The sequence below is a fragment of the Cibotium barometz genome, chromosome 45 (genome assembly GCF_041138505.1).
Source record: "Cibotium barometz isolate CiBa-2024 chromosome 45, ASM4113850v1, whole genome shotgun sequence".
Classification (NCBI taxonomy): Eukaryota; Viridiplantae; Streptophyta; class Polypodiopsida; order Cyatheales; family Cibotiaceae; genus Cibotium; species Cibotium barometz.
Genome location: NC_141090.1, coordinates 22,509,484 through 22,524,272, shown reverse-complemented (window position 1 = coordinate 22,524,272; position 14,789 = coordinate 22,509,484). Strand labels below are relative to the sequence as shown.

Below are 14,789 nucleotides of genomic sequence, written 5' to 3'. Positions count from 1 at the left end.
AGTGACTGCCTGCTGTACGGCCAGTGCAAGCAACACCACCAAGAAATTGCTGTACGGTCAGCATTGAGAGAAGAGAGAGGGAAAACTGCAACTGGTCATGAGAGATGAGTGCTTGATGATGAAAATAGTCCCAAGCCTTGCTTTAATAGAGTCGACTAGCTCTAAAATTGAAGTGTTTTTCCCTTTTTGCCCAAAATAGGTGAGCTTGCCCAAAAATATCAACTTTATGCTTTTCCCAAAGCTTGCTTCCCAAGTTTCATGTAGGCACCTCCCTTTGTCCACTTGTCCATGCCCAAAATAATAATAAGTCCAGCACGTCTTTAATGATGTGTGAACACACCAACTTATAAGTCACTTTATTGATAAAAATCCCATGGTGCCATGCTGTGTGGCCATCTTTCAACACGACTCTGTATCGCGCTGCTATCCCACAGAAAGCTGCGGATCAAACGCTGAACCTAACCAATGCAGGCCTCTGAGAAGGCCTAGCAAGAAGTGATATACCACATGGTGGCAAGAAGAACCCGGTTCGCCACCACTACCTGGTCGGCTAAGGAAAGCCTGGCTGAACTCTAGTATAGTAGCTTCTTCCGAATGCTCAGAAGAAGAGGGGCTAACTACTGCTTTGGGGAGATATCGATGCCCACCTAGCATCCAAGATAACGGACTGGAGTGCCTCTCGAGATTCACTAGAAAGTATCAACACCAAGTCAGGGCGGGCAATTAGCCAACCCAAAATCCACACGACTTGTGCTAGTTGATCTGTCACCACATTGCATGTACGTCCTCCTCCGCCTCCAGCAGCACCCGACTCCATCTCCCTCTTCTTTTAGATGGGACAACAAAGGAGAGAGGATGAGGCCTGAAGGAAATAAGAAAAAGTAGAAAGACGGGACTATGAGGAAGCCCAATGCAGGATCAACGAAGACCGGCGTCAGACTGAACTTGCCGCCGCTCGGGAACACCAACGTGAGCTTGATCGAGAACGTATGTTACTCGAGCACCAACGGGAAAAGGAGGCCATACACTTGAGGTATCAGCAGCTCTCCTCAGTATCCCCAGCCATAGGTGTCACCAGCCCGTAGTCCGCAGCAGCATCAACCACCGTCATTCGCAGTCAACCAAACTTCAGTAAGTATGATGGTAAGTGTGATCATTCATCAGTTAATCAATTTATTCATCAGTTTAATGCTCATTTTCCATTAGCTAGGATCATAGACCCACAAGATAAAGTCCACTTAGCGGCTCCCCATCTCATTGGTGAGGCAGTCACTTGGTGGCAGCATTGGTCTAGTATTCATACAGACCAGGCCACAGGTGTCACAGCCTTTGACCGGGACATCTTTGTCCATGACCTGAAGACTAGATTTCTCCCGTCCCAAGACATGACCGGTCTGCAAGATGAGTTCTATGGACTCAGACAGAACGGATCCCCAGTGCTTCAGTTTCCGGAAAGGTTATTACTTTAGCACAACAGTTAGGGCTATCTGCGCAGGCCAAGATGGAGCAATTCATTCATGGATTGGATCCTAACATTTGGTTCACAGTTCGTAACTTTGAACCTAGTACATATGACCGGGCTTTGACTCTCGCTCAGAATGAAGAAATGAAGATGAATGGAGGCAAGCCCAAGTAGTCATCACAGTCCAGTACCAAACTCCAACAGGGGAAGGGTAATTCGTCTTCTAAAGACACTAAGATAGACAACAGTCCTAGCTCTAGTTCAGGGAGTAAGGAAACCAAGCCTAAGAAGACCCCTGAGGAAAAGGCTCAAGCAGGCATCACTGGAGGCTATCTTCCTCCAGAGGAGCAAAGACAATATCAGTTAGAAAACCGATGTTTTTCCTGTCATACCATTGTGCATGGTAAGAAGGATTGTCAAGCAGAAGCCGCAGCGGAGCATTGGTGGCTACAGGGACTCTCACAGGAGTTCCTGGAGGATTTTTGGGCCAGGCTCTGGGCTAGTCGACAGGCACGCAGGATCTCGACTTTTCAGTGGCTGGTTGCCCTCAGGGGCTCTGCAGTTGGCACCTGGCTTGTCTACAGTGGTCTTCCGGCGGCCTGTGTCTGATGCGGCCACCCTTTGGAGACACAGACACTGCCTATGGGACTGTCCACAGGCGCAGCAGATTTGGCTGAGGATGCTGCGCATTTTGGCCCCCCTCTCTCCAGAGGGCATGTGTACGTGGGGTGCCGCTGCTTGGTCGACATCGTCAGGGCCTGCTCTGGGATACGAGACGGAGCAGGACAGCCAGGCCATCAGATTCATTAGGGGCTAGCCTCGCCTTGTTCCTTCACCGGATTTCTTGTCCGCCGTTTGGACATAGGAGAGGGATTTACGATGGAAGCTCCTCAGCAGCCTCACCATCTGGTTCACCTGGAGAGCGTGGTGTTTCAGGGCCTTTGAGGGGAGACTGGAGCCACCAGCAGAGACTGTTCGAGGATTTGGTAGGAGCTGATCCACACCTTGCGAGGACAGTATGACCGCATCCAGGGCGACTCGGATGCGGCGATCTTGCGGCGCCAGGCCTTCCACACCACTTGGCGCAGTGGTTCCTTCTATACACTACACGCGGGAATCCCCTGCTGGCATTACAGGCCACTTGTTTGGCTTTTCCCCCCTCCTATTGTATGATATAGCTCTCAGTTATTTGTACTGATCTTTGTACCTTTTGGCACCTAGGGAGAGTCTCCCTAGTTGCTTTGATTGGATCTCTGCTCTGCCTTCTTATGAGCAGGAGAGTTTTTGTAGCCCAGTGGGCGTTTTTTTTTCTCGAAAAAAAAAAGAAAGGATTGTCAAGCGGAGCAAGCCTCCAAAGAGCCTTCTGCCACAGTTGCCACAGTATCCCCCGCTCCTCTAGACCCGCCTGCTACCACCAATGCGGTTTAGATCTTACCTTCTATGCATTCCATGCCATCCGTGGTACTTGATGCTAAGCAGGAGGGTGAGGCAACAACCACACAGAAAAGCCTAATTCGAGCTTATGGCTCTGCCAAGGGCCGATAGTTCATCATTCTTTTTGACATGGGCAGTTCTGAGGACGCCATCTCTCCCCAGTTGGCTACCAACATGAGCTGTACCTTAGTGCCCTATCATTTGGAGGTAAACGGGTTCACACTTGGCCTCCGCACCCACATTTCCCAGAAGGCACAACAATTTGCCTTTGAAGTTCAAAAGGCCTCATTTCATCGAGATTTCATTGTCGCTCCTCTTTTGGGATGTGACATGATCTTAGGAATCCAGTGGTTTCGTCGAACCTATTCCCAATTGGGAGCAGGACACTTTTATCATCTCTAAAGGTTTTCCTGAGCCTGTCATGATTCGGGGGGATAGGAGCATTCTTGGCGTTCCTATGATTTCTCATCTCCAGGTCCGACGAGCTATGTGCAAGGGAGCAGAAGAAGGAGCATTGATTTATGCTCAGACAGCTTCTATCTCATTGATAACTGCCGTCTTATCATCTTCAATCCCTCAGTTGGGAGATCTCTTTTCTCATTCAAACATTTTTAAGGATGATCTCCCACCCAGTATCCCACAGTTAGCAAAACTTCCTAGCAAGTTTCCCTCTTGTCTTTCCAAGACTTTCAAGGGCAAGCTAGAACAGCAGTCAGTTCTCAAACATTTCGAACCTGTTCCTTCTGGACACATTTTCATAGTCACCACAGACCACCAAGCACTTAAGTGGCTCCTGAGGATGCCAAGTGCCCGGTGGACTGCTCAGCACACTAGACATGGTTAGCTCTTCCACCAGGTTGGAGGAATGATTAAGTACATCCGTGGTCAGCATAACCCAGTAGCAGATGTTCTTAGTAGAAAGACCAGCATCCAGACCAGTCAGGAGTCTACCATTCTCAACCTCCTTGGAAAAGACTTAGAAGATCATTATGTCGATTCCGTAGAGTTTGGTACACAACCCAGTTTGGCCCTCAATTTTGAGCTTGGCCATTATTCAGCTCACAAAGAGGCAAGTAAGTTTAGACGAGGTATCCACTTCAAGGAAGGGGATTGGGTCTATTTGCGTACATTCCGTAGTTTTGGCCCTTTTCCAATAGTCAAAAAGTTAAGTGATGTCTCCATGAAGTTCAGTTGGACAATGCATGATGTTTTCCATGTTTCTTGGCTAAACCATATGTTGGTCTAGAAGTGTTTGATGTTTCAGATGAACAGCAGACGTGGTAGACGAACCAGAAGTTATTGAGCCGGAGCAGATCCTTCTTCATCGATGGAAGCATGGTTCCGGTCGACGGATACGTCAGTTCTATACGAAATTCCGAGATCGAGGTACCCACAAAGCCGTATGGCTCGACGAGGAGTTCTTTGAGGAGTACCCCCAGTTGTTGGCGGACTACTTGGAAGCCATGAACTTGCCGCCAAGCTAAGCAAGAGGGAATGTCACATGCACTCTGCACTCAGTGCATGATGGTGACAGATGGCTCATCATCAGCAGTGCAACATTTGTACATTATTAGAACCCAGTAGGATGATATTTGTCGTATGCCATGACTCCATTGTATATCCTCAATCCAGGATAAGTCAAGCACGAGCTACATAGGTCATTCCTCAGCCTTAGCGGGTCAGTCAGTCAGTCAAGTCCCTTAACCCACTTGGAGAGAATCATTCATGCATGTAGAGTCAGTAGAAGCCTTAGGGTTTGCATCAAAAAGCACTCTGCATCTTGCATAATATGCATTCATATGCCTGTGCATCATTTAGAACATCCCAGAAGCCTTAGGAAATTTACTAGGATTTATCTGGTATTTTTCCCATATTTTATGGTATTTATTTAGCATTTATTGTCATTTATAAATATAAACTTTATTAAATAAATGACCAGCCAACTTGACCAGCCCCTAGTTAGTTCATCATTCAGTCCTCAGAATCCAGGCGCCTTATATCCTCAGCCCACAGGAGCATCCCCGCCTGCAGCCATAGTCTCATCTAGCCATTGGAGCTTCTGCGTTTGCTTCTCCAGTCCCTTGAGAACCTGCGTTTCTGCTTCAGTCAGCCCTGGCAGTCCAACGCAGCAGTACAACATCCCTTGTACGCCAACGTAGCAGATTCAGCAGTGCCATACAACAGTACAGTCCCTACAGACCATAGGCGCAGCCATACAGTCGTCCACAGGCCCAATTCAGCAATCATATCTGCGTTTTTCTGCATACCTCTTAGCCAGCTTGTGTATCGTTCTCTACAGCCCTGCGTTTACAGTTCTACAGCAGCCCAGCCTTGCGTTTACAGTTCTACAGCAGCCCAGTCAGCCCTGGCAGTCCAACGCAGCAGTACAACATCCCTTGTACTCCAACACAGCAGATTCAGCAGTGCCATACAACAGTACAGTCCCTACAGACCATAGGCGCAGCCATACAGTACGTCCACATGCCCAATTCAGCAATCATATCTGCGTTTTTCTGCATACCTCTTAGCCAGCTTGTGTATCATTCTCTACAGCCCTGCGTTTACAGTTCTACAGCAGCCCAGTCTTGCATTTACAGTTCTTCAGCAGCCCAGCCTTGCGTTTTCAGTTGTACAGCAGTCCTACAGTAGTATACCGCCTTATGTGCATCATCCATACATGCTACAGTCATCTGGTGAAGGTAACATATCATTCATAAGCATTTTCAGCATATTCACATAGCTTTGAACAGTCCACCGCAGTCCTTTCTCAGCCTCAGGTGTGCAGCCCTTCCTCATGCCCTTGGGAAGAGTGCATAGGCTCGAGATCAGTTCATTGAGGTGTTTCTACAGCCGTGTACAGTTTAGCCAGGCTTCCGATCCTCCGAGATCTTGCATTTGGCTTATCTACAGTCCACAGTCATTCTCTCTAAAGTAATAAAGCAAATACTATCTCGTTATCGGGATAGGGGGCCCTTTAGTGGGTAATTTGGGACCCAATCTGGTGTACAGTTCTCATATCTCTCTCTCTCATCTCTTTAAAGTTTGAAGTATTAAAGTGGATTGCTAAACTCACGAAACTCAGGATACAGAAGTCGGTGTGAGCATTTGTGTGACAGGATCTTCCAATACAAAGACTTCCGTTGCATATTACATTAATAAAATGTATGTGTGTGAGTTTCCACTTTGGAAAGGTTGAGGATATTTTTTAGTTGCAAAAATGTAAGGTCTCTGGACCTTAGGAAAGATGTACTAAAAAAAATGTAATAAAAAAATCAAGAAGAGGTGGTTGGAGTTGCACGACTCTTTTTAGGTGCATCTTCTTCCTTTTTTCCTTCTCTTGGTTGGCACAACTCGTGCTTTCTCTTTTCTTGGTGTTTCTTGTTCTTGCATTATGGAAGAAGAAGGAGAGAGTGAGGATGGTGAGGATGATGATATCTTTTGTGTGCTAAGTTCTTTGTGAGTGTGTGGACCGTCTTCTTGGCAAGAAGAGCAAATTTGCAAGTTTCATGGTGAGGGGCCAAGCCCTAAGCATAGATTCTACTGCCTTGATCTTGGGTTGTGTGGAAGTTGTGAGCAGGGTGAGAGCATGATCATTTTGGACAAGGCTAGCCATAAAATCTGCAAAGAAATGGGAGAAGGGCTGGTTTCAAGGCTTATAAGAATGAGGACGAAGCAGAAGAAGTGTTTCTGTCGAAGATCTTCCTGAAGTGCAGAATGCATATAATCAAGGGTGATTTCAAGAAGAGGTTCTCAGTGTGGTAAGATAATCTTGAAAGTTTGCATTCGAGATTGTTGCTTTAGCCATGGAGTTGGAAGAGGTGGTGGGAATCACACCCCTAATTTTGGGGCCTTGAAAGAGGAAAATAATATGAAGGGTGTGGCGTTGCTGCAACGCAAGATAATCAATGTCCAACAGCACCATTAGCAAAGGAGGTGGCAGAGCCCAGCAAGGGAGAAGAAGTAGCAGCGCTGCCTGAGGTAGCACGAAAACAAGAAAGAGAGTGGAACACAGAAAGTGGTGGTGCTGTTAACGGAGCTGCCCCTAGTTGAATTCCAGTTAATGTCAAAAATTATTTAGAAAATCTTGATTCAAGAGGCATGCCTCTCCTCATAAGAAATCAGCTTGCGTTGGGCGTTAGGCGGCTTTAGGGACTTGCCGCAAGAGGAGGGCGTAGGCATATGAGGGGACACATGGCGGCTGCAGGGCAACCCTTAGGCGCCAGGCCCTAAGATGAAGAGAGAGAGAGAGAGAGAGAGAGAAAGTTATATTAACGTCTACGGAAGACCCCAAGGGCCTATGAGACCAAAAGTAATACAATGGTACCACGGATATACTGAGCTATGGAAAACTGAAAGAAAAAGTAAAATGAAAACATCTGACAGTACATGTGATCAACAGATGATCCTGTGTGGAGTGAGATATGCTGTGATCAACTAATGTCGATACCCGCCGATCTGATGGTGGAGTGAATGTCAGGCCTCTGTGATGGGAGCGTGACATGTCGGCGGGGAACCTCACGAATCCGTCTTTGTGTGGTGGAGCTATGGCTGCTGCGATTACCTCGGCAGCCTGCAGGCGCCTCGCTTTGCTCACCTTGTCTTCCGTTTCAAAGAAGATTCGAGGTGTGCACATCGAGAGAAAGAAAGATATATTAACGTCTGCAAAAGGCCAAAATTGGCCTATGAGACAAACAAGTAGTACAATGATGTTCCTCTAGTCATCAAGAGGAAAATGTGGAGTGAGAATAAAATGTACAAGTATGACAACACGACCATAGGGGACTCAATGGTGGTGTACAAACCAGAGGGTGTGGATGGAGTACTAGGGCTACTAATGCATCTCTATATGCTGAAGGGGTGAAGCGCAAAGCAAAGCCTGGCAGGCGAAACATAAATGACAAACCAACAAGAATCACTAATAGTACCAATGGGTAAGCACATCGATGATGTGTAGATCATGCAAATGATGAGAGAGCACGACTGCGTGCTTGGATGGCAGTTGACACTGACTCCATATCCCATTCCATCCTTGGTGCTACACTCAAGGGGAAGGAGAAGATCATTGTGCCAATCTTAGGCGTGGAGGGCCTAGAGCGGTGAAACACCACGCAAATCCAAATGGGAGCCACCGTCTCCTCGAACATACCACTTCCTTTGATGGGGATACATTGGAAGAAACTGTAATCCACTGGCTGCCCCAGAACCTGGGGGGGAAGGGGGGACCTAGCGGTTCTAGAGAGAGAGCTCTCACTGGAGAGGCAGCGATGGTCATCTCTATTGACTACGAGAAATGATGAATTAGGCAGTGGTCTGAACTCGCCGGCGGCCTCCGCTCTAGGTCTGGTGCGGCCGGAGGGCAGCGGGAATGCTCGTGAGAGGCGGAAGGGGGGAGAAGAGGGGGTCTGAAGGAGTGAGAGCTCCCTTTGAAGGAGTCAGATCAGAGGAAGTTGCTGAGAGGAGAGCTGAAGCCGAAAAAAGGGGGGGAGGGCAAGGCAGCTGAGGGGTGGGAAAAGGATGAGGAGGAGAGGAATCCGCATGGGAGGGAGGGGGAGGCTGGGGATGTGAGGAAGGGACTGCTGAAGCCTCGGTAGGGCCAGAGGGCCTTGTTGGAATCTGGGAGCTTGGAGAGGGATCTCGGCGAGGTAACGGCCTCCAAAGACGAGAAGTTGACGGAACTTGCCAAAAAGGAGACTACCCGTGAGCAAGAACCTGCGGAGGAGAAGCACTGAAGGGGAGGGCAAGCAAAGGGCGGGAGGAAGGGAGAGGAAGGGCTGCAATGGGAATCAAAGGAGGGGGTGGGACGAAATGAAGGCAAAGGAGGAAACGGGCAACTAGTGGAAAACAGGGAAAACACAGGGGGCGGCAGGGAGGAAGAGGGGCAGGAGGCGGAAAGGAAGAAAACCCCCAGGGGGGGCAGAGTGTGGGACAAGGGGAAGGGAGGGAGAGAGCAGCTGGTGGAAAGCCCAGAAAACAAGGGGCAGGAGGTGGAATTGAAGAAAACGTCCAGGGGGGGCAGCGCACAGGAGAAGGGGAAGGGAGGAAGAGGGCGCAGGCGGGTGGGCGGGCAAAAAGGGGAGAGGCGGGGGCAGCGCGAAGGCGGGCAGGGGGGAGAGGGCACAGGTTCGTGACCAGGGGGGCTGCTCCAGCTCACGCTCGACTCAGTCTAGTGCTGTTGGTTCACCATGTTGGGTTTCTTATAATTCTGGCTCATTAGTTTGTCTGTTAGAGAGAGAAAATGTTTGCTTATGAGAGTGTCCTTCAATTCTTAGGAAGAAGAGAGTGAATTTCTGTGGCTTGCTGCCCAATGAGAGGAAAGTGGGGTTGTTTATTTGCAAAAATAGCGGGCTTGTGTCCATTGAAGAGAGAGTCAGCTTACCGTGCTGGAGTTTTGGGAATCATGCCTAACCCGGCCCAAGAATACAAGCCAAGTGGTCACCCAAGGAGCGCTGGGCCTGAGAGGTGGCCCTGACCTGAGAACAGAGAGCAGCACAGTGCAGCAGAGGGGTCAGGCAACCAATGTCTGGCAAGAAGCCTCATGGTGGCTGACCAGAAAAGGAGCCTGGAAAATCAATAGCAGCAACCCTTCTCCCCTTTGTGTTTGATGCACATGGGATATTTCGTTCACCTCCTTGTGCACATGGCAAACTGCTAGGCATTCAGACCCTTGCGGATTTGCTAAGTCAAAAACCTTGTATGCATTTCTCTTTGCACATGCATGCTTGGAGGCCATCTTGGAGACCTTGCAAACTGCTAGGCTCTTCACAACCCTCGTGGATTTTCCAAGTCATAAAACCTTGTGAGTATTTCTCTTTGCACATGCATTCTTTGAGGTCATCTTGGAGAGGGTCCTTATTTTGAGCTGCAATCTTCTAAGGATTTGTTAGGGAGCATGCCACAATGCTAGGACCCGTCCTATCACATTGGTATGAGTGGTCAAATGCATGCCAAAGGGGGAAATGGAATTGATTATGGGGGATGGATAGATGTCCTGTTTGTTAATGTGTGTACGTGGTGGTTATTGAATAAGTCTATGGGGGAAAAAATGGCCAGGAGGCAAAGCAGTTAGAATTGATGGGGCATTGGTGAGCAATGGAGTTGTGAGTGTTGTTTGGTTGGTGTTTTGGGTATGGGGGCAAGTCGGAGGCCATGTGGGGGGGGGGGGGGGGGGTGGGGGGAGTTTTGCAGTTCAACACCAGCTATATTCTGTGTAATTGTCATCATCATTTGAGTGTATGTACTTCTTTGATGGTATTTGGCACACGTATGTGATTTCCTGATTCTATTAGTCCTTGGCTTATGATGGGTAGCCTGCCTTTTCCCAAAATGAATGTTTTTTTAAATGTTTCAGTTATTGCTATGTTATGCACTATCTTCTGTTGTGTCTTGATGACTCGGTATTGGGCTTTGCTTCTGTGAACAATTTTACCCATTTTGAAAACGTCTTGGGTGTGTCCATTTCTTTCCGTTGGGTTGTGTTAACATCTATTCAAAGGGGTAAGTCACGTCTCAAAATAAAGGCTTGTGCAAGTTGCTTGAGGTCTTGTTTTTTATGCAATCAATTGTATGATCTTATGGCGTGGTTCTGTTTCTTCTGTTTTCTCCAGTCCAAGCAAAGGGACATAGCCCAAATTAAGCATGTGCCCAAACTAATCAATCTAGCAAGAATAGAAGCTGCATTCAAAGCACATTCTAGGTTAAGCTTAGTCTAGGTTGGGGTGGGAGGTTTGTTGATGTTATGAATTTTTGATTGACTTGGTTTTTTTGTTGCTGCAGATCACCAGATACATTCTTTTATAGCTCTCCACGATTTGTTACGCATATCGATGATCCAGCAATACAAGCCTTGACAAAATACTATGCTTCTGTTTTCCCTCCTAGTAATAGCCCGGGGGTTGCTTTGCTTGACATGTGTAGCAGTTGGGTAGGCATTTAACTCTCTCCTACATATCTCCTTGTGCTTGTTTGTGTGCATGCACACCCCCACACACGGGTGATCAGACATAATAAAAGTGAAAAAGTATGACCTTAGATTGAATATAATTATCGAGATTGAGAAACAAAAACTTTATTTTTTAAAGTGGTTCTTTTTTATTATTTTTCTTTAGAAACCATATATTTCTATCAGTGCATTTGCACTAGTGGCTTCACTTGTGCCCACATGCACACAGTATATGTATATGTATATGTATATGTATATCAACACACACACACCTTTTTTTTTAGCGAAACCAGTGTCTCATTAAGAAAAAAGAAATATACATTCATAGCTGTCCCAAATCAGGACAGCTACTACTCAGATCAGAAACAGTCTTCTAATTGCAGGAAGGTTAGTCCCTTGATTTCATGAGAATCTCGAAGGGACTGGAAAAGGGGTCTCTGGAAATAAACAAACAACCGGATAGAATCACTAGAGAAGAGCAACTAATTCCGAGCATGATAGATAGTCCACAATGCTGCGAATCTGGTCCAGTCAAGGAAATCTGTATAGTTTGTTACGGGAGGAGAAAGGCAACCAAAAAGCCAGAACATTCGACCGAAACACCTCCCCGGAAAACGAGCTCGAAGATGTGCAGACAAATCATCACGAAAATCACGAGAGTGCGAACAATATCACAGAAGGTGAGGCACTATCTCTGTAGGATGAGAGCACCGCCTACAAGAAGCAGTTTCAAGGCACCTTCATGCCAAAAGAGATCCAACCGGGAATAGTCCAACCAGACATCTCCACAGAAACGATCGTTACTTGAGGGGCAATCCTATCAACACACACACACACACACACACACACACACATTTATATATACATACATACATATATGTTTGTATACACACATTCGGTGCACATGCCAAGTTCATGTGTGCTCACACCACACACACACACACACACACACATGTATGTATACATGTGCGTGCGCACACGCACACACACACTCATTTAATGTGTGTTTTTATATAGTTTAATACAAATATATATTTATATTTACATACACACATACATATATGCGCATAACAGTGCGCGAGCAGGTGCAGGTGGAGCGATCAACAAAATATATGATTTGTAAGGAAATCTTAATAAAAATGTGTGTGTGTGTGTGTGTGTAGATGTATATTTACACATACGCATGCATGTTGTGCGTATGGATACCCGTATGCGTATGCATATACATATACATATCCATATACATACATACAATTAGTAAGTAAAGAAACCTATATTTGGTCCTTTAAAATATCTAATGAGGTTAATGGTACGCCTTTTATTGTGGACTTGCTTGTACCCAATCACAGATAAGCCATTATCCAAAAGGTTATAAGCAGGAAAGGATTGCTGGATTGGGTCTGAATGACGAAGAGCTTAAACGAAATCCGGTAAAGTCCATGTGTCTCAGCTTTAAAATAATTGGATAGTACACATCTTTGATATTTCAAAAAATTAGTAATCTTGATTTGAATAAACAAAATGAAGAAACAATGTCTTTTAAGCAAAGAAAATACAAAAAAAAAATCCTGTCTTTTTCAAAATACTTGTCAGGCCCAGTTGTAAATTTCTGTCAAAAAGTCTGATAAAAGGGGTGCTAACAATTGATGAATTGGAAGCTGAAGTGTACTCCCCTTTGGGTCTTTGCTTGCAGATACTGACCGAGTATGCGGTTCAGGATCTTAACCAGAACACTGCATTGCCTTATGAGGACAATTCATTCGATGTCATCACGAATGCGGTGAGCTTATTCACAATGTATCTCGTAAAAGAACACACACACACACACACACACACACATGTTGCTTGTGTAGGCTGAGGAGTTGAAACTCCTCACCACCAGTCTAGTATGCTTGTAGGTTTGTAAAAGAACTTAGCATGATCATGCATGTCTAAATGCTTGTGTAAGAAAGACTGGTGATATGTTTGTTTGTAAGTGGAAAGCAAGAGTGTTATGACCTTTAGTTCATGAACTGCAGTAAAGTTATGGGGAAGATTCCAGAGTTGATAAGACTCTTGTACATGTACTATTTGCATGGGTTTTACCTGCATTTTTCAATGCTAAGATGAAAGTAAGGCATGGATGCCAACAGAGTGATATCTTTGTAGGTTAGTGTTGATTACCTGGCAAAACCTTTGGAAGTCTTCAAGGAGATGAGAAGAGTGCTCAAACCGGGGGGGCTTGCTGTCATGAGGTATATGAAGTTTTACATCGCTGCAATGAAGGTAGAAAGATGTGATTCTCTTACGAGCTAGACTACTTTGACAAAGTCTCATCTATACATGAGCCTTCTTTTACTCTGCTTATATGTGGCTGCATGGCTCATAGCTTTTCAAATCGATGCTTTTGGACCAAGGCGATTTCTATATGGACGGGAACTGGAGATGTGGATCATGTCTACATTGTTGGTTCTTACTTCCATTATGCTGGTGGCTATGAGCCGCCCCAGGCAAGTTTATATCCCAACCTTGGTTTCTTGCTGTACAATGCAATGTGACTGGGTTGAAATATCCATGACACCATTGTTTTTCAACTGTTCCCTCGGATTTCATAACATTTATAATGCTTCACTTTAAGTAATCAATTGACTACAGCAAAGAGGGCCAGGTGAACCCTTTCAATCTGTATGGGACAATTCATCCTTAAAACCACAAATCTTCCCATCTCTATCATTGTCGTTCAATGGTTGCATGTAACCCTAATCATTGTTTTTTTGTTTGCAGGCTCTTGACATCTCCCCAAATCCGGGGAGAACGGATCCAATGTATGTGGTGTTTTCAAGAAAGCTTCAGGCCTAGCATCACCAAGTATTCTCTTTGTAAAGTCCACTAATAAAATGTATACTTTTTTCAGTTTTCCAGTTGTATAACATTAGGCTTGATCTTACATATTCTTTAACGACCCCCAACAGAATGACTAGAAAGTTGAAATGTGGCTACGCAAATACATCAATGGCACCACATTTGTTTTGGAGGATGAGAGAATCAGTGGAGCGACTAACCATGCATAGTTGCATGGCCATTACAAATATCCCATGTTACATGCTTACATGTAACTCATTGAGATCCAATCTCACTTTTTGTACAAGCTAATTGTATACAAAGAGGTCAAGATGGTCTACCAATTGACAACAAAGGATCTTCGCCAAACCTCTGAGTAGAGATTAGATGATTTTATCTTCATTAACTTGGCATTGGGTATCTCAGTATTTTTGGGTGGGTGTTGTAAGCGAGGGAGGGGTGTGCGCGTATATTAGAAATCAATGCTCCAAGCTCACAATTTAGTGTTTCAGTGGTATTCAGCTCGTGTTTGTAACCCTCCCGTTATGTGAAGTAGCAATCAATAATACCTCAAATGATTTGGAACTAACCCTAAGTTTGAACACCAGATGGTTTCATATTGATGGTGGATGGTTCGTACATGGGTTTAGAAGATTTGGCAGACTACCAAATAGGCTTACATACTTCTATAAAGTTCTATTTTATGTTTAGGCCATGCATAAGGTTGAGGGAGATCTCCTTAGGAAACCATATCTTTAGAACACAGGGCTTTAAAAGGAGCCCAACAGTTTTAGATGGGTTGAAGATGCAACTTTATTATTGGCTGGCCGGAAGCCAGCAAGATGGCACCAGAAGGATGAAATAGGCAACCTGAAATGCTTCTTTGAGCTATTGAATCGATTTGTTTGATGTGTGACAAAGGTGCAATATTCAAGGTTCTAAATTAGCATCCTATTTAGGAAAAAATATTGATTAAGGGAATCTTTTTAGCCCTAGTTGCTGGTGCAGGAGTGCCTTAGTCTGTGTAGGAACAGGGCTGAGGAAGGTGCACACATAGGGGAGGGAGCGCCCCCGCCCCCCTCACACACACACACACACCCACTCTCTCTCATACAAAAAAGAGTCCTTCTCCCT

General features: G+C 45.7%; 1 protein-coding gene across 3 annotated transcripts in view; it reads left to right on the top strand.

Annotated features, from left to right (window-relative positions):
- LOC147612523 (S-adenosyl-L-methionine-dependent methyltransferases superfamily protein) overlaps nt 1-14,163 on the top strand; it is a 67,042-nt gene extending 52,879 nt beyond the window's left edge. Inside the window, exons 3-9 of one of the 3 annotated variants that reach the window (XM_086783157.1) lie at nt 10,670-10,817; nt 12,185-12,265; nt 12,529-12,615; nt 12,984-13,069; nt 13,204-13,324; nt 13,599-13,682; nt 13,787-14,163. In XM_086783157.1, the coding sequence (XP_086639283.1) occupies nt 10,670-10,817; nt 12,185-12,265; nt 12,529-12,615; nt 12,984-13,069; nt 13,204-13,324; nt 13,599-13,673 (598 nt within the window). In that variant the 3' untranslated portion in view covers nt 13,674-13,682; nt 13,787-14,163. Of the gene's footprint in view, nt 1-10,669; nt 10,818-12,184; nt 12,266-12,528; nt 12,616-12,983; nt 13,070-13,203; nt 13,325-13,598 lie in introns of all 3 variants that reach the window. The other 2 variants (XM_086783156.1, XM_086783158.1) reach the window with 2 other exon arrangements.
- Nucleotides 14,164-14,789: the final 626 nt, after the last annotated feature.